This window comes from Abrus precatorius, unplaced genomic scaffold, assembly GCF_003935025.1.
Source record: "Abrus precatorius isolate BTA unplaced genomic scaffold, Abrus_2018 Scaffold4, whole genome shotgun sequence".
NCBI lineage: Eukaryota > Viridiplantae > Streptophyta > Magnoliopsida > Fabales > Fabaceae > Abrus > Abrus precatorius.
The window spans coordinates 488,018-508,964 of record NW_020874384.1 but is presented as its reverse complement, the minus strand read 5'-3'; the positions used below and the strand labels follow the sequence as shown (position 1 = coordinate 508,964).

The 20,947-nt window shown below is 31.5% G+C and overlaps 1 protein-coding gene across 1 annotated transcript; it reads left to right on the top strand.

Moving 5' to 3' along the window:
- Nucleotides 1-1,717: 1,717 nt before the first annotated feature.
- Nucleotides 1,718-20,758, top strand: LOC113865089. Its single transcript, XM_027499455.1, has 17 exons — nucleotides 1,718-2,996; nucleotides 3,452-3,568; nucleotides 3,833-4,008; nucleotides 4,085-4,295; nucleotides 4,415-4,652; nucleotides 4,735-4,882; nucleotides 4,958-5,254; nucleotides 7,860-7,902; nucleotides 10,223-10,582; nucleotides 10,652-10,696; nucleotides 17,861-18,580; nucleotides 18,866-18,994; nucleotides 19,201-19,358; nucleotides 19,437-19,647; nucleotides 19,739-19,976; nucleotides 20,065-20,215; nucleotides 20,412-20,758. The coding sequence occupies exons 1-17, from the start codon at nucleotides 1,718-1,720 to the stop codon at nucleotides 20,697-20,699; spliced, it is 4,809 nt and encodes a 1,602-aa protein (XP_027355256.1). The 3' UTR covers nucleotides 20,700-20,758.
- The last annotated feature ends 189 nt before the right edge of the window (nucleotides 20,759-20,947 follow it).

Genomic DNA, 20,947 nt, shown 5'->3' with positions numbered 1-20,947 from the left:
AACAGAAAATAGAGAAGAGACTATTTTTATTTCCCACCAAATAGTCTATATTATGAGGTTTCGTCAGTTAACTGTTGTATTACTTAATTAGTAGTCACAAGTATTTTGTGAAGGAAAGACTCAGATTTCAATTTTGGATATGGAATCTTTTCACCCTAATGGATGAATTCACAATATTTGAGATACAAATCACATTACTAAAACAAAAACCTATTCCTAAAATGAAATCATATATTACAAGATGACAGCTCTAGAGATAGGAATGCACATGGCATCTGCAACGAGAAGGGAAGACAATTGAGGGGGAGGAGCTAAAATCTCTGCAACATCAGCAGGGGAAAGACTTGGTTGTAAAATGACACACTAATCACCTTGAAGAAGAACTCGAATTTGAGACAGGAGAGGACATTACAGATGAAATAAAAATTAATATAAAATTAATTTATGTAAAATGTTTAATTAATATAAAATATCAATTTATATCTATATTCAGTCTTTATTTATTTAAAAAAAATACCAAAATTTAAAATTAAAAAAATGTTCACTTTAAAAATTGGTTTAAAAATGAATCTGATGTGGGTTTATTATTATTATTATCACAATTTTTTTTCCAAATACTGTAAAGTTGCAAAATAACACGTTAATCGTGACCATTTCCTTTCCAAACCTTTTGGATAAATTTAAATTATAGGAAAAAGAACATTAAAAGCTTTGCAACTTTTAATAGCTGTCATTTTATTCTCGTGTTGAATTGAAATTTCAACTAAAAAATCATTGTGGGGTCATGGAAGAAAAATATAATAATAATAATAAAAATGCATGAATGACACCACTCTCAAATCAACGTTGATTGTTTTCATATTGAAAAGATCTTGCCTCAGTGTATACTTTTCAGCGTTTTATTGATTTATTATTATGGTATCTCTTGATTGGACTTTTGACTTTTAGAAACAATTTAATATTAATTACTTTATTTTATGCGCATACATAATCCATTTCATGTTTAGACTCAAGTTAGAAGTGAGAACTAATATATATGTATGCAAAAGTGCGAGTTTGAAAATTTTAAATAAATAAAAAGATTGATAACCAAAATTAAAATTTTTCATCTAATTGTGATTAAAATAAACATTATGGTATTTTAAATATAAATTACATTTGTGAATGTGAAAAGAAAATAATAATAAATTACATTTTTGTGCAAACTGACATTTTCTTCTAGTGGTTGAAAAAGACTGGTGCTGCACTTCTGATATATATGAAAAATGATAACCTGAACTTTAAGGATTGAGTATAAACAATTAAAAGTATTAAACACTTTTGTTGGAAATAAAAGCATTTAATATCTTCAGAATATAAAAGTTAATAAATTTTATATTTTTTAATAGAAAAAATTATTTATTGGGACTTAAATTAGCCATAAGAATTGAGCTTAACAAAAGAAATCATTTATTTACTGCATTGGTCTCTGTATTTGACCAAGAAAAGTAATTTGGTCAACTTTGTGGAAAAAAAATAGCAGCTATAATGGTAATCAACATGAACTCTTCTATTCCTCATGGAGCCACCATGATAAAAGAAATCATATACTACAAGAAAACCCATCTTCCTTAATATCTTGTTAGACAGTAAAGAAAGGTTATCATCTTGGGTGTGTAATTCAGAAATCAGAGTTCCATTGTTGTAGCTTTTAGAATAAGTCATTGGTTAGAAATTAATGGTTGATAGCATCATAGTGTTGTTTTGTTTGTTCTTTTTACTCTCCTACGTAAGACCCTGCACTTCACTATACAGTTTAGCTGCGAATGAATCTATTCAAGATGGTGAGAGTTTAGTTTCATCAGATGGAACATTTGAGGTGGGTTTCTTCAGCCCGGGGAATTCAACAGGTAGATATTTGGGTGTGTGGTATAGAAATCTGTCTCCTTTAACGGTTGTGTGGGTGGCGAACCGGGGAATTCCTCTACAGAATAAATTAGGAGTCTTGAAGCTGAATGAAAAGGGTGTTATTGTGATTCTTAATGGAGCAAACATCACTGTTTGGTCATCCAATATATCAAACAAAACAGTGAATAATCCAATTGTGAAGCTCTTGGACTCGGGCAATCTTGTGTTAAAAAATGAAGATACTAAGGAGGACAAATTTCTGTGGCAAAGTTTTGATTATCCATGTGATACTTTATTGCCAGGAATGAAGCTTGGATGGAACAAAGTAACTGGTCTAGAGAGGTTTGTGACATCTTGGAAAAGTGCAGATGATCCAGCTATTGGAGAGTATTCAACACATATTGACATTAGAGGATTCCCACAACTAGTTTTTATGAAGGGATCTGCGATAAAATTTAGAGGGGGCGCATGGAATGGCCTTGGTTACACTGGATATCCAACTCAACAATTGAAGAAAAAACAAACATATAAATTTGTATTTAATAAAACGGAAGTGTATTATCAGTATGAAGTCATTGATAGATCAATTGTCTCCATATATACATTGAACCCTTCAGGCCTTTTGCAGGGTTTGGCTTGGACAAGTCAAACAAGTGGTAGGAAAGTTATTGTTCCAGGAGGGGTAGACTCGTGCGATAATTATGCTTATTGTGGTGTAAATTCTATATGCAATATGGATGGTAATGCTCCAAAATGTGAATGCTTGAAAGGGTATGTTCCCAAGTTCCCTGCACAGTGGAATATTTCATATTGGTCTAGTGGTTGTGTTCCAAGGAATGAATCTATATGCAAAATCATTAACACAGATAGCTTCTGGAAGTACACAAATATGAAATTGCCAGACACATCTTCTTCATGGTATGATAAGACCAGGACCCTTGAGGAATGTCAGAAGTCATGTCTGAAAAAATGTTCATGTATAGCATATACAAATTTGGATATCCGTAGAGGAAGTGGCTGTCTGCTTTGGTTTGGCGATCTGGTTGACATGAGGAAGTTCTCTCAGTGGGGACAAGACCTTTATATCAGAGCCCCAGCTTCAGAACTAGGTATGCAGCATTTCTTTTTTCACTTTTTGCATTTTTTCTTTCTATTCTGGTTTAATATATTTCATTGTTGTTACAAGTGAATGAAGAGGGGTAAGGCAATGAGAACTATGTTCTAAGGTTACTTTAAAAGAAAATTTTGGTATTAAAGCTTGAAATGTCATGCTCTAGTGGAGAGTGGAGACCATGGAAATTGAGACAGAGATATGAAGGTTGCAAGATTTTGCAAAAAACATCCAACAATTTATTAGTTATTAGTCATACTTGTTAACTATTATACTGATTTTGATTCCTTACTTTATTACCTTTTCCTCACATGACAAGGGTTAAATTAAATAGTATAACTAGTCTCTACAATCTCAGTCAAAATAAACAAGTCATGTAAGTCATGCTACTGTTAGTTTCAATTATCTGTTTTAACAGTTGATGATTAATCATACGTCCTCTGTATGTGCCAGATCATGTTGCAGTTAATGGCCACAGAAATAAGAAACAGGTGATAGTAGGAATCACAGTTGGAGCGATTATTTTTGGATTCATTACCTGTGTCTCCATAGTAATATTTAAAAAACGAGGTAATTTCTGTATCATATATAATGTAAGACAATAATAATCATCTATATTAGTCATGTGATTGATGATTTTTGGCCCGTGAATAGAAAATATTTAAAGATTCTGGTACATAATATCAAGCTTGAATTTACGATTTTCTTAGATATGGCTGTGCGTAGGCTCCCAAAAATAGAAAAACAAATAAAATAAGGACACTAATCATATATATATATATATATAATTTTTTTTTATAATTTTTTTTTATATTGTCATCTTGTACATTTTAGTGGCAGCAAGAGTACATTGTCATGTTGCACAATTTCAACGGCAGCAAGAATATTTTAGATTGAGGAAGGAAGACATTGATCTGCCAACATTTGATTTGTCAATCATTACCAAAGCTACTAATAGTTTTTCTAACAGAAATAAACTAGGGGAAGGTGGATTTGGACCAGTGTATAAGGTAATATAGCCAAATCTATAAAGATTTTCATTTTTTTCAACAAAATTTTTGAAGTACTCCAAATGATGGTTTTCAGGGAACATTGATAGATGGGAAAGAGATAGCCATAAAACGGCACTCAAAGATGTCTGATCAAGGATTGGAGGAGTTTAAAAATGAAGTTTTGTTGGTTGCAAAACTTCAGCACCGTAATCTTGTGAAACTTCTAGGTTGCTGCATTCAAGGAGAGGAAAAACTGCTGATCTATGAATACATGCCCAACAAGAGCTTAGACTATTTCATCTTTGGTTTGTGCCCTTGATGTTTAACTTTACATTAAAAAATTCATGGCAATATTTGTGTAATTACCATTAAATCCTGTTTACAAATCCAGTGGTGTACTAAACATGTAAGTGAAATTAATTAGATGCAGCTAGAAGCAAGCTCTTGGCCTGGCATCAACGTTTTCACATTATTTGTGGCATTGCTCGAGGGCTTCTCTATCTTCACCAAGACTCTAGACTGAGAATTATTCATAGAGATTTGAAAACCAGCAATATTCTACTAGATGCCCATATGAATCCAAAAATCTCAGACTTTGGCATGGCTCGGACTTTTGGGGGTGATCAAATAGAAGACAAAACCAAAAAAGTAGTTGGAACATAGTAAGTTACCTTCCATTTGTAATTATTGTATAGTTTATATGCAATTACATTTTATGACTTATTCTGAAGATTATACTTGTAGTGGTTACATGCCTCCAGAGTATGCTGTGCATGGTCAATACTCCGTGAAATCAGATGTCTTTGGTTTTGGTGTGATAGTACTAGAGATAGTTAGTGGCAACAAGAACAGGGGATTTTCTGATCCAGACTCTCTTAATCTACTTGGGCATGTAAGCACATGACTATTCACTTTTATTATTACATAGATTCCAAGTATGTGACTATTTTAATTTCCATGACTTCAGGCATGGAGACTTTGGACTGAAGATAGACCAATGGAACTCATAGATACACACTTGCGTGAAAGATGCATTCCTTCTGAAGTCTTAAGATGCATACATGTTGGTTTGTTGTGTGTACAACAAAAACCAGATGACAGGCCAGACATGTCAACTGTCATTCCTATGGTGAATGGTGAGAAATTAATGCCCCAGCCCAAGGCTCCTGGATTTTATACAGGAAGGAGTTTACCTGAATCAATATCGTCATCACAAACATGCAATCTTTTGTCCCGAAATGAGATGTCCCTGACAATATTTGAGGCAAGATAGAATATGATGACTCATGTAAATGATGTGTTACTTGATGAGGCAAAGAAATGATATAGCTTCCGATATGCATAATGTTGATATGAATTTTTAGTACACAGAACCTGTGAATAGCATTATGTCATTTGTTTGCTGATCTATTACTTACTTGATTTTGCAAATTTAAAACCGAGTTTGTGTCTCATTTCTGTACCATTTATGTGTAATGCCATTTTCTGTTGAAGTCTCACAAAATTCTTATTGAATGAATAATCGTACACAAGACTGCAAACTTTACCTTCTAGTGGGGTTTACTGTTTTAATCTTTTATTATAAAATGGGTTGGTATTTGTCCATTTTGTTAGGCCACGAATTTGTCTTCATTGACACTGTAACAATGTTTCTGTCCTTATTTTTACAAGTTTAAATAATTTGATTAAGTGATCCAAACCTGATGCCTCATGCCTTTGTCCATATAAATAATGTATATTGATGATAATGTAAAATGATCCATGAATATTTTCATTGGCAAATAACTACATTGCCTCCAGTTTGGAGACAACTTCATTTGATGCCTAGTTGGGAACTCTTACAAAAGTCGCTTCTGTTTAGTGTTGGGCTAGTATTAAACAAGGCTCAGGGCAATCCTTCATGTAAAAGTCATAGCAATGCATTCTTTTAACACTCGTAACTATTATCTAAAATAAAATTTATTAAAAATTACAAAGTGGTGTTTGTTAGCTTAGCTTATGTGTTAGTTATGAGTCCAATTTTGAGTCATGACAATATTAGTTGTATGATTATTTGCACCGAGAAATTTAATAACTTTAAGCCCAACGTCAAAGTTGATGAGTTTATTTTTATTTTGTATAATTATAATTAATTTTTAATTATTTTATTGTTGTCATTTTTGTTTTTGTTAATATTTTTCCAACACAGTGTTCTCCATATATTGCTGAATTTTATCTCTAACTTGGTAAATGACCTAAATTCACTTAATTTTAAATTTCACCTTTTTATTTTTCTCTTCCTCCTTAAGACTTAATCTTAGATATTGAAATTATTTTCCAAGTCCAAGGACAAAAATATCTGTATATTTCTGCGTCTGCATATTCATATATAGCAGCACTTTCAAAATGTTAGCTTTTGCAACATGGTAATCGATTGAGACACTTGTTAATTTCAAGGTGGTGACTAATTCTAAATCATACAAGTCAATTTGCTTAGTCAACCCAACTGCTTCGTTGATGAGTCAAGTAAATTGAATGCTTTTGATGCTTTTTATTGAATAAATAATCTAAGTTAGTATAATTAATTGAAAATTTTAATGAAAAGATATTATTACTTGAAATGCAATGAATTATTTAATTATTTATTTTTTGCAGTTGATTTTTGAAGAGTTTAGAAGAGAAATAGCAATTGAATCTAAAGAGAAAAAGTTAAATTACAGCAAGACGTATTTATGAGCACATGCATAACTGATTGTGGGGACACAAGCATGATAAAACATATAAAAATAGAATTTCTGCTAAAGACAACAACTATTATTACACTTTTTAGACACAAAATTTTAAGTTTTCTGTATATCTTTACATAAAGATGTGTTTCATTCCATTTTTTTTTCTCTTTTGTATGGAATTTTGATGGGAAGTAGGACTACATCCCTTCATTCCCTTTACTCTTTAATGGAACATTGATTTTTATATTTACATTTTCCTGTAATTTTCCTTCAATTGAACATGAAGTTTAGTTATGTAATATATTTCAATTTCTTCTTCTTTATTCCTGCTATGTCTTGCTAATTTTACTAGAGTTAAGAAAGGATGAACTTAATCTTTTATCCATTGCAATGAACTGAACATTGAATATAACGGATTAATGTATAAATTGGATAATTTTAGGTTATGACTTGGACACTTTTCATGTTAAGTGTTTGGATTTTTTAGTTAAATTTCTTTGAAACTTGAAATTTTTATAATTACTTATATATTTGAGGAGAAGAATGCAAATTTAAGTGTTTTGATTCTTTTTTGATATATTTTATACTTAGAATAAGAAGAGAAACATTACTCCAAGTTGAAAAAAATTCAAGAATTAAGCAAGAAGCACAAAAAGCATGAAGTTTGAAAAAAAGAGACCTTCTCGAGGTCTCTCACTGCAACAAGAATTCATAATTTTAGAAGAGTGATTCTGTATTTTTCTCGCTACAACGAATAGTAAGACAGTTGCCTCTGCAATAAAAGGCAAGTAGAATGACCTAATTTTTATATTCATCTCTCGCTACAGTGAGAAGGCGTTGCTGTAGCAAGAGAAGCTTCGTCTAAAATGTTATAAAAGGAGACTTTTGTGTTTATGGGAAAAGTTACTATTCCATTTCATTGTTCAAAGAGGAAGAGCGGCAAAGAGTGTAGGAATAAAGCGGGAACACTCATTTTCACATATTTGATACCGTTTGTACCTCTTTTCTTGATGTTATGCCTATAATGAGTAGCAGCTAAAACTCTTGTGGGATTGAATGTAAATCTTCAAACTTGATGTATTCTCAGTAATTTATATAAATATAACTATTTCTTCTTCATTTATGTTGATTTGGTGATTTTAATCCATGTTTAATGCTTAGATATGTTTAACTGATAGTTTCTTGAGCCCTTATATCTGGAAAGGTATTGCTCAGATCCAGATCTGATTAAGATTGCCCAATAACTGGTCACTCTAAGAATAAATTTTGAGTTATTGATTTTTTTTTAAATCCTGATTGTAATGCTGAATAGTTTGTTAACTAATTAGGAATCAACATTTAAGAAATTATCTTATAAGTATATTTTCAAGTAATTGAGATATATGATTTTTGTATTTTGCATCAATATCAATGGAAATGATTGTTATGTTTATTGCTGAATTACTAAAATAATACAGAGAGGGAGATAGATGAAATTCAATCTTAATTTCTCTAATTTGGATATTTTTTTACATTTTACATCGTTGTCTTACATTATAATTGTCACTCAAATTCTATGAAAATCATCAATCAATTTTATTGTATATAAGTTCAATCAATTTATATCTTAACAATTAATATATTTTGAATTGTTCTCTAAGGACAATATTTTGCAACTCCACCAGTTATTACTTGCAACAGACCCAGTACACTTGCCGTATTTTAAGAACAAATTTCAACAATAAATCAAATGCAATCTGTAATCTAAGGTATTTAATTCTGAGCTTAATGCTTTTCTGCTTCTTAGCACTCAGAATTGATGAAAAGAAATTTATAACTGAAAAGTTGTAATTTTTTTTGGATTTGGATTAAATCGCTCATTATAGATTATCTAGGAATAAGAATCTCTAATGATGTGGTCATGTTGATTTCTAAACTTAATACTGATCACCTTCTTGCTTATCTAAGGACTTGAGAATTTAGAACTGGTTTATAATTAATCAACCAAGGAATTAGTGTTGGATATTGTTGAAAATATGACTATTAGACTGGATTGTATTCTAAGTTATATATATTTGGATACAATGGAAAAGGATTAAGGAATTCTAAACTCAACCCACCTCTTATTCTAATTATAACTCCGTTTCATTTTCTGATTTAGTTACCTTCTGCAACTTAGTCTCATTTATAGTTAATTTCTTATGTCTAATTTTTACTCTTAATGTTAATTTAATTTTTCCGCACTTGTATCTTACTTTTACTTTTTGCAAAATATTTAAATTTTTCTTTCTAATTCTTACTCTGTTTTTTAACCCAACTAGCAACATTCTTATGATTTATTAATTAACATTAATCTTAATGAATAATAAAATCTAATTATTTCTGCAAACAATTTGGTAAACTTGCCAATTTATTTATCATTCATCCATTGGAGCTCATTTAATTTTACCATGACGTTCAGCATAATCAGGTCGATTCCATAAATCGGAAGTACAGATTTATGAATGCAGAGATAACTAATGTTTGACTTGGACTCCTGTATTTTTATCCTTTATGGATTATTAATTTCAATATTTGTTAGTAGATGGAAGAAAGCAGAGGTTGTTGAACAATTCAACATTATTATTGTAATTCTTGTGGACTTACTTGCTCTCGTCAACACTCCAAGGATTATTCATAAATATCAAAATTATTTGGCGCACACATTTGAGATATTTCCTAAGGTACAAAGTCAAAAAGAATTAAATTTTTGCAGGGGAGACTTGTTTTGGCTATCCTTAAGTATTTGAAAGTCCACAGTGGATCACTATAAGAAAAAGAACTTTCTTAGCCAATGGCTTCTTTGGAAAAAATATAACAGGAAAGAAAAGAACGGACAGCACATTTTAAAATTTCAAACGTAATTTTGAAGTTTTTTTTTTTTTTTTTTTTACTTTTCTACATTTTATTTTCCTTTTAATAAAAAATAGATATTTTACAATTTCCACATATTATTTCCAAAACTATTTTCTTTCTCTTGATCTAAACACTAGGTACACATATGCATGATATGCTTTGATTATGTTCAAAGTTAGGTTTGAATTTTTCTTAATTCCTGTAAATGGGGGTGATTTTCCATGATTAATTCACTTCTCAAGCTCTCGCTAGATATGTCCCTAGGGCAAATCTGGTTCGTACAGTAAAACATGGATATGATAAAAAAAATATTTTAAAAGTGACATACATAATTAAAAGAGTCGTTGACTCTGAGTCTTCTTTGACAACAATGGGCGTTGCCATGATATTACTATATCAACCATCTACCATTTTTACATTCATGTGTCTCAACCCATGTACCATGCTTCAAAATTGGATTGCTGAGTTAGTGAGTTTCTTCTAGTTCAATTTTATGGTCATCCTCTCCTTGTGCATGATCAAAAGCACTTACTCTCACAAAAGCTTATGGAAAATAAACATCATAGTGTTATATATTTGGTTCAATAACATCACAATGTTATTTATTTGGTTCATCTTATTCTCATGCATGACTAAAACTTCCTCTTCAGTGGACTCTTTAGCGGTGAATCAATCGATCCGAGATGGTGAAACTTTGGTTTCAGCTGGTGGTATTATTGAAGCTGGTTTCTTCAGTCCTGGAAGTTCAAAAAAACGGTACTTGGGTATATGGTACAAGGATGTGTCCCCTTTAACAGTGGTGTGGGTGGCTAACCGAGAAACCCCTCTTGAGGATAATTCAGGAGTTTTAAAACTCAAGGAAAAAGGGATTCTTGTGCTTATGAATGGTACAAACAGCAATATTTGGTCATCCAAAATATCAAGCAAAGCAGGGAATCATGCAAATGCTCAGCTCTTGGATTCAGGAAATTTTATAGTGAAGAACGGACAGAATAATTTCTTGTGGCAGAGTTTTGATTATCCGTGTGATACATTGATGCCAGGAATGAAGCTTGGATGGAACTTAGAAACTGGTTTAGAAAAATATTTATCATCTTGGAAAAGTACTGATGATCCTGCTGAGGGTGAATATGCTGTAAAAATTGATCGTAGAGGATATCCTCAAATAATGAAATTCAAGGGACCTGATTTAAAAACAAGAGCAGGGTCATGGAATGGCTTGTCTATAGTTGGATATCCAGGACCAACTCCTGATAAGTCTCAAATATTTGTGTTCAATGAAACAGAGGTGTCTTACGAATTTGATTATTTTAATAGATCGATTTTTGTTGTGTATACACTGACCCCTTCAGGAACTGGGCAGAGTTTGTTTTGGACTACTCAGACAAGAAGTCCCCAAGTTGTGTCAACTGGAGAGGAAGATCAATGTGAAAACTATGCCTTTTGTGGTAACAATTCTGTATGCAGTTATGATGGTAACCATCCAATCTGTGAATGCTTGAGAGGTTATGTTCCCAAGTCTCCTGATCAATGGAATATTGCAATTTGGGGTGATGGGTGTGTTCCAAAGAATAACTCTAATTGTAAAAATAGTCATACAGATGGCTTCTTTAAGTACACAAATGTGAAATTGCCAGACACATCTTCTTCGTGGTATAGTAAGACCATGAACCTTGATGAATGTCAAAGTACCTGTCTGGAAAACTGTTCTTGTGTAGGTTATGCAAATTTAGATATTCGTCGTGAAGGAAGTGGTTGTCTACTTTGGTTTCATAATCTGGTTGACTCGAGAAAATTCTCTCAATGGGGACAAGACCTGTATATAAGAGTCCCTGCTTCCGAACTAGGTACTCAATTTTTTTATGATTTGCTTTCATTTTTGTCTTTTATTTCATTGTTTCCTTTTCCCAGTTTGATTTCTTGTTAATTATTGCATTGTTCAAAGAGATGGGGGTCGAGTAGGGCAAGGCCATAAGAACTTCCAAGCTGTGTTAAACAAACATTTTGGTATTGAAGCTTGAAATGCCATGCTCAAGTGGTGACAATAATTGAAACATATATCTGCAGGTTGCAAGATTTTGCTAGCAGATTCTTAGAAAGTTATTACTGATGCATGATATTTCTTATATGGCATTTAATTTGTAAATTAAATACATTGCCTTTTTTACTCACACATTCTAAAGAAATTAAACACACTTATCTCAGCTTCAATATTTAGTAGAAGTCCTGTTGTAAAAGTCACTAATCATACTCTACTCTTAGATCATGTTGCAGCTGGCCATGAAAGCAGCACGAGAAAGATAGTAGGAATCACTGTTGGTGTGACTATTTTTGGATTAATCACATGTGTCTGCATATTGAGAATTAAGAAGACAGGTTAGTACAAAGATATCATTTACTATATAAATTTAGCATATATAAAGAAGAAAATCAAACATGTCCATATTATGTATCAGTGTTTGAAAACTGTTATCTTCTATCTAATCAGGGGCTGCAAGAAAATTTTACAGCAAGCATTACAATAATACACAAAAGAAGGAAGACATTGATTTTCCAACTTTTGATATTTCAATATTAGCTAATGCCACTGAAAACTATTCAAACTTTAACAAACTTGGAGAAGGTGGCTTCGGACCAGTATATAAGGTGATATGGAAAAACCAATTCAGCACTTCTAGTTTTCTTAAAAGCTTTCTAACTATAGAGAATATGATTATTTTTTAGGGCACACTGATAGATGGGCAAGAAATAGCTGTGAAAAGGCTTTCAAAGAAGTCTGGACAGGGGTTGGAAGAGTTCAAAAATGAAGTTGCATTGATTGCGAAACTTCAGCACCGTAATCTTGTAAAGCTTCTAGGATGCTGCATTGAAGAGGGAGAAAAAATGTTGATTTATGAATACATGCCTAACAAAAGCTTGGACTGCTTTATTTTCGGTTGGAGACTTTATGATTTGCTCTAAACATCTATGGCAGTCTTTTTATTTCCTAAATTTAGTTTACAAAATTTTAGAGATTACATGCAATTGATTTGTTAAATACGCATGTGTATATGACCAGATAACACCAAAAGGAAGTTGTTAGATTGGTGCAAGCGATTCAACATTATTAGTGGCATTGCCCGTGGACTTGTGTATCTTCATCAAGACTCTAGGCTGAGAATTATTCATAGAGATCTAAAAAGTAGCAATATTTTACTAGATGGGAATTTGGATCCCAAAATATCAGACTTTGGCTTGGCTCGATCAATTTTGGGAGATCAAGTTGAGGCAAACACAAATAGGGTGGCTGGAACATAGTAAGTTAGTTTCAACCTGATTATGATTCTTTGATTTTGCATTTTATACTTATTTTCCTTTGAAAAATAATGCATTCAGTGGTTACATGCCTCCTGAGTATGCTGCGCGTGGTCATTTCTCAGTGAAATCAGATGTCTATAGTTATGGTGTGATAGTACTTGAGATTGTGAGTGGGAAGAAAAACAGTGAATTCTCAGACCCAGAACACTACCATAATCTTCTTGGATATGTAAGCATAATGATCTGACTGACTGGCTAATTAGTCTAATTTGAATTGTTTATAGTCATCATTTTAATATGCATCATGTTAGGGATGGAGATTATGGACTGAAGAGAGGGCACTGGACCTATTGGATGAAGTGTTAGATGAACAATGCATGCCATCTGAAGTCATACGTTGCATACAAGTTGGTCTATTATGTGTGCAACAAAGACCAGAAGAGAGACCAGACATGTCATCCGTTGTTCTAATGCTAAATGGTGAGAAATTATTGCCAAATCCAAAGGTTCCAGGCTTTTACACTTACGAAGATGTTACATATGGAGCAAATTCTTCATCAACAGATCCTAAACGATGCTCTGTTAATGAACTTTCCATCACAGTCTTGCATCCAAGATAGGATATGGAGCCAAGAAATAACAAGGCTTCAGCTTCCAATGTGTGATAAATAGGTTATTTGAGTGCACATTGTGAAACAGTAAAATGAGCTTCTGCTTCATGTTTGCATAATGTATAAAATCAGGCATGTGATAAACATTCTGTGAAGAAAAGAAAGCTAAATTGCATTTTGCAATGGAATATCATCATCAAACATTTCTCATCCTTAACATGAAAAAATTTAGAATTCACTTGTTTAAATTTTGGTAGAATTTATTTAGACACAATTAAGGTTATGAAATTAATTTGTGTTTGGGAATTATACTTAAAAATGAATTGATTTGGTTTAGTAAAGCGCAATATATAGATATGTTTTGTGAATCCCACTAACAAAATCTTGATAACTTTCCTTCACATTTTTCTATTTTGGACTTGATAAGGCACTTAAATAATTTTTGTATTAAAAATTACTTATTAAAATGCGTAAAAAATATGAAAAAAAATGTATTAATAATATTTTTAGACAAAATTTTTCACTTTTGAATTTATAACTACTGTTTCTTTTTAAAGTGTTGTTTAACATTTGCCTATTGTTGTATATTAAAAATGAGAGAACTCATGTCTGGTGAAAATGTATGTGAAATTTTGCAAGGTGTCAATATTCCACGCTATTGGGCCACTTTATTTTTTTGTTACTAATCTCAGAACTGTTTGGTGGTGTCCAATACTCAATTAACTGGGCCACATTATTATTTAACTGCAAAGTTCTATAATTTAGACATTTGATTAGTCGTGTTTGCAATGATTCACGCAAGTGTTTATGAACAAACTGAAACTTGCGTAGACAAGTTTTAATTTTTTTGTAAAATTTTATTATCAAATTTAAAAATCTTACTACAAAATTTTCTTCATTTAGACTCGTGTATAACACTTTTATAGCACTAAATTTTCTTTTTATTTTTTCTCTATAACTTTAACATTAACCAACTTGTTATTTTTTACATACCCATCCTCATTTGAAACAATTGTGAATCAAACTTGTTGACAATAACATGTTAACATGGGTTCAGGCCATTGTTTTAAACACTTTTACAATGCTTATTTTAAATTTGTTAGAATAATATTAAAATAGAATGTAAAATGAATCGATCTATGTAAGTTCATTACTTATCGAATTAAGTTAATTTAGATAAATCATGTCATAATGACATTTTTTTTATCATATATATGGAAATTTTCTCTAAAATAATTTAGTGCATGGTAATCACAACTAGATAAAGCAAAATTTAAAAGACAATTTTTTCCTTGAAAAAATATATAATAAACAAAAAATAGAACTAAATTATTCTAATTTTTTTTAATAGAGTTAATATTTTTAATAAAAAAACAACTTACTTAAAACGTTTTTATTTTTACTATTTTTAGGGCTCATTCCTACATATTCAAATATGAAAATAATCAATAAGTTTAGACTTTGGATCATTGTAGCTCAGGATTTTTTTTCTTATATGAATCCAAAGGGATAAATTGAATTCTAAATTTTGGAAGTGACTTATAAATGACTTCTAGAATTTCATTTTTAAAAGTTATTAACTAATAAATTTTAAAATTTAATTTTTTAAAAATATTAAAATTTTATTGAAAAATTAAATTACAAAAGTGACAATAAAACAAGCGATTTCAATAAAAAAATATATTTAATGTCCAGGCCATTGGGATAATAATTCCAATAAAACAAGTTATTAAAGTCAAACAATATAATTTTATTTTACTTTAGATCTGAAAGTGCGTTAATCATGTAGTAAAAATGAACAAATTTAAGCCTAATGGAAAAGAAAATTAGAATATGGTCTCTTAATAAGATTAAAAGATGACTAGCTCACTCACTTAAGAGGCACATGTTCATAGAGCAATATGAATCACCAAAATTAGCATTCTTAAAATTAGGCCATAATCTATTTATAAAAGCTTATAAATGACTAACACGCAAAGAATTATGTATAAAACTAAATTAGTTATTGTCCTAAAATCAATTAGCCTACCTATACTATCATATCCAAATCTCTAAAGTAAAATAAAACCTAAAGTAAATCACAACTGACATGAACCTTTATTGATAAAAGAAAACAATAATAAAATTAATTCAAGTCTTACCAATTAAAATATCAATTATATAAACCAAGATTAACAGTTGATGAGAAATTATAATTGGTGGTGTTTATTATAAAATTAAGGAATGATATAGTTAAGTTAAGCGTTATTATATGACATAAATATTCTAGGTGAAGAAACAAATAATATTAATTTTTATTGTAATTAAGTATTTTGCTTCTTATTTTTGCATAAAAAACTGTACTTTATGAACGAAATAAAAATAAATATTGTACAAATTTTTGCTTCTGTGTAACTAATTAATTACATATGTCTGTAGAAGTATTTTGTTTGATATGCTTTTGCATATAAAATATTTTCTCATGTCATCATTAGATTAATTTCAAGAAATTAAAATCAACAAAATGTGACATAATTAATTAATAGATAGTTGAGCCATGGGATTCAATTTCTAATCGCCTGTCTGAAAAACTTTATTGAGTGAGATAATGCTTAAAGATTAAATATTAACAAAATTTAATTATTTTTATATTTTCTTCGCATGCATATGCGCGCTGTTGAATTTAAATAAAACTTAAAATACTATCATTGTTAAACGATGTGAAATATTTACATATTTGACAAATACATTATTATAATATGAAATGTCTGCATTGTTAACAACGGTGTTTCTATTTTACTAAACGGGAAAAAGTTGAAGAGGTCAACTTTTAGAAAACAAAGAGAAAGTTATGAAAATAGATTATTAAAAAAAGCATATGATTTCTATGTTTATTAATTTCATGTGATATATCAAAATTTAAAATTTAAATTAAGATTGACTTAAATTAAATAATATTATGTGAAAGGATAAGACTTATATTAATAACTCTTTTATATAAATTCATTTTATTAATGATTGAATTCAAAGATCTTCTTAAATAAATTAAATATATTAATTTCATATAATTAAGAATGAATTGGTATTTTTTTTATTAAGTTCATTTTAACGGATTTGGTGATTGGTAGTTGATAATTGACGCAGTAATTGAACCAAAAGAATGTGACCTAAGTTAATAGAAGTGTTACCAAATCCGCAGCCTCTGAATATTAAAAGAGGGGGCAGTGAAGGTTCTATCATCCTTAGAATATTTCCTTTTGAAGACTAAGGCGCAACGCCACCAATGGTCATCAACGTGGATAAGACTTTATGACTTCTCTTTGTCCACGGAATTTTAACCCCACCCACAGTTTGGATTAATTGAATCTCAAAAAGTGAACACCTGCAATTCAACAAATGCTGCTCTTTCAAACTATAGATTTCAATATTTGAGAATTAAAGCTTAACTTTTGGATGTGCTTTACAACTTTTTTTGGTATTATTTAAATGCATTATTTCATCTTGTATTATTTTACGTTGACTTTTTTCATGTTAATCTTTTATGATCAAAAGTTTTAGTGATCTCAACCCAAACAGATCCACCCAATATAATTTAATTGGGAAGAGTTTCATTTTTTAAACATACAAAAATTGACACCGTATGTAATATCAGATATAATAATTTTACTTTTGCATGTTACTAAATATATATAATAAAATAAAATAGATAATATTTGCTGTCTGAATTTTGTGCTTGAGGAGCATTTTCCTTTGGACTAAGTCTAGCAATCTATGATAAATTAGCCTTGGAATTTTCAATTCTTCAATTTTGTTTAAGCTGGCATAGCCAATGCAAGCCGAAGAATATTGTAATGGCAAGCAATAAGGTATGTGTTGTCTACTCTCTCATATCACCCTTCATTATCATTCCCATGGTCACTTCTCTGAGAAGCATCACTTCAGACCAATCAATTCATTACAACCAGACCCTGGTTTCAGCAGCTGGAACTTTTGAAGCTGGGTTTTTCAGCTTGGGAAATTCACAGAACCAATACTTTGGTATATGGTACAAGACTCTAACACCTAGGACAATTGTATGGGTAGCCAACAGAGACACCCCACTTGATAACTCCACAGCAATGTTCAAAATCACTGTTGGTGGAAATCCAATTATAATTGATGGCTTAGGAACCACAGTCTGGTTCTCCAATGCATCAACAATTGTAGAGAATCCTATGTTGCTGCTACTAGACACAGGAAACCTTGTTGTACTAAATGGAAGTAGTGCTGGGAACATTTTATGGCAAAGTTTTGACTACCCTGGTGACACTTTACTTCCTGGGATGGTACTTCATGTTAATAGAGTTAGTGGTGAGCATAATTCTCTCACATGTTGGAGGAACACTGGAGATCCTGGAAGAGGTGAATTTTCATATCATTTAGATGGTCATGGTTTTCCTCAACTTGTTATCACAAAAGGGTCAACATTGATATACAGATTAGGCTCATGGAATGGTTTTTTCTTCAGCGGGATTCCTTGGGAAACACTCTACAGTTACTTTAATTTTTCTTTCGTGTTAACTGAGGAGGAAGTTCAATTCAAGTATGAGCCCTTGAATGATTCAGATGTTTCAAGATACCTGATCACTCCAACGGGTAGTGTGCAACGTTTTGTGTGGTCATATCAGACAGAAACTTGGCAACTTTTCCTGGCTGGCCCTGTGGATCAGTGTGAAAACTATGCCTTGTGTGGTGCTAATTCTGATTGCAATGTTAGTAACTCTCCACAATGTGAGTGCCTCCCAGGTTTCACACCCAAATCTCCAGAAAAATGGAATTTGTTAAATTGGAGTGATGGATGTGTTCGGAAGGTGAACTTGGATTGTGATAATAGAGATGGATTTCGTAAACTTACAGGAATGAAGTTACCAGACACATCTTCCTCGTGGTTTGATAAGAACATGAATCTTCAGGAATGTGAGAATCAGTGCTTGAAAAACTGCAGTTGCATAGCATATGCAGCTTTAGATATCAGAGATGGTGGAAGTGGCTGCATGATTTGGTTTGATAAAATAATAGACATGAGGCAAGAAAGTTCTGTTGGACAAGAGATTTACATAAAAATGGCTGCTTCTGAATTAGGTGTTACTTACTTTTCTTTTCAATTTCATCTATCTTTTTTAATTTTTCTTTTAGTAGTCATAGAAAAAGAAATATAAAGATTTCAGCCTTTAGGTGATATTCCACACTCAGAAGATGCACATAATGATGGAAACATGTAGACAGTGATTAAAAATGCATGTTAGAAATATAATCTATATTGCATTGCAGGTAACAAATGAAACACGAAAAGATAAATAGAAATTAAAGTTGCTTGTGTCAGTTGCGGGATTAGAGTTTACTTACAGTGCTCTTAAAATATCTCAGGTCACTCATCAAATAACACAAACAAGAAAAAGTTAGCTGGGATTCTGGTAGGAATTGGGATACTTGTGTTGGTCATCGCAGTAGTTGGATATGCCATCTATCGCAGAAGAAAGAAACTTAAGAAGTCAGGTGAATTTAATATATATATATATATAGTTTTGCTTCTTTTCATTTTTATTTTTTCATGATACACTTAATGATTATAAGACATTGATTTGCAAGTCCTCTTTCATTTTGAGTTTATTGTGAATTTCCTAAAAGGAGTTCTGTTACTTTATTATATCTTTTAAAATATATCAGGTTATCCTCTATCATAAATCATCTACCCTTTTCAGGTAAGCAAGAAATAATTAGCATGGAGGATCATAGTGAGAAATATGGGAATGAAAGCATGGACTTGACTACATTTGATTTTTCAACTATAGCTAATGCCACAGATCACTTCTCCCTCAGTAACTTACTGGGAGAAGGTGGATATGGACCAGTTTACAAGGTGACAGGATTATATATTATTCCTATTAGTGGAACCATTATCTTCGTGATTTTAATGTTTCTAAGTAATGATCAATAGGGTACACTAGCCAATGGGAAAGAAATTGCTGTCAAGCGTCTTTCCTTGAAATCTGTACAAGGACCACAGGAATTCAAAAATGAAATCCTGTTGATTGCCAATCTTCAGCATCGAAATCTTGTGAAACTACTAGGTTGTTGCATTCAGAATGATGAGAGAATCCTAATATATGAATACATGCCTAACAGAAGTTTGGACAAGTTTATTTTTGGTATGAACATTTGCCTTCTCTAAATCCATAACTTGTTCTTACCATGAATAAAATGTCTTCTCCATGCTAACTTGTGATTGGAATTTGTTAGATAAAACTAGAAGCAAAGTGTTGGACTGGAATAAACGTTTATATATTATAAGTGGGATTGCTAGAGGACTTGTTTATCTTCATCAAGATTCGAGACTGAGGATCATCCACAGAGATTTAAAAACCAGCAACATTCTTCTTGACAATGATATGAACCCAAAAATATCAGACTTTGGATTGGCTAGGGCCTTCGGTGGTGATCATGCTGCGGCCAATACAATAAGAGTAGTGGGAACCCAGTAAGTACCTAAAATTTTATTTAATTACTTTATGGACTCATAATTTTTTTCTTCTTAGTTTTAATTTTCCTCTTCTGTGCTATTGTAGTGGTTACATGCCCCCTGAGTATGCAGTGTATGGATCCTTTTCAGTGAAGTCTGATGTCTTTAGCTTCGGTGTTATAGTATTGGAGATGGTTAGTGGGATGAAGAATAGAGAATTTTCTGATCCACAACACAATCTTAATCTTCTTGGACATGTAAGCTTAGAGTTCAACTTGCAAACTCAAACTTTAAAATCTTATCAGTAGCACAAATATTTTCTCATTTTGCACATATTCTACATCTGATATCAATAATCACAAGTTAGTTGTTTATGAATTTCAATTATCTCAGTGAGTGGTGATTAGCATTGTCTATACAAGTGCACTAAATTCATATTTTTATGTTTTTTAGGCATGGAGACTGTGGAGTGAGGATAAACCATTGGAGCTGATAAATGACTCCCTTAGTGATTCTGTTATTGAAGATGAGGCATTAAGATGCATTCACATAGGACTCTTGTGTGTGCAAGAGAGACCAGATGATAGGCCAGACATGTCATCTGTTGTTCTAATGTTGAATGGTGAGAGAGCATTGCCTAATCCACGACAACCCGGGTTTTATCCACATGAAGTTTCATCAAGCAAACAAGAACTATCTTCGACCAATGAAATTTCCATTTCATTGTTACAGCCAAGATAGAAAAAATATGCTCTTGCTCATATGGGGTGAGCTTCAAATATTTGTCACCAGACAGACAAATGGTGAAAATATTCTTTATGTCTATAGAAAAAGGAAAAGTAAATACATTAAGGTTAGTTTTGCAGATGAGCCATTGGTGTATTCTACTATATTCATCATTCAATATTGAATAAAATTCAATTAATTTTCCTCAACCTGAAGTGTTCTCTTATTTTAACTAGAAGAGATTTTTGTAGTTCGTTAGTTCG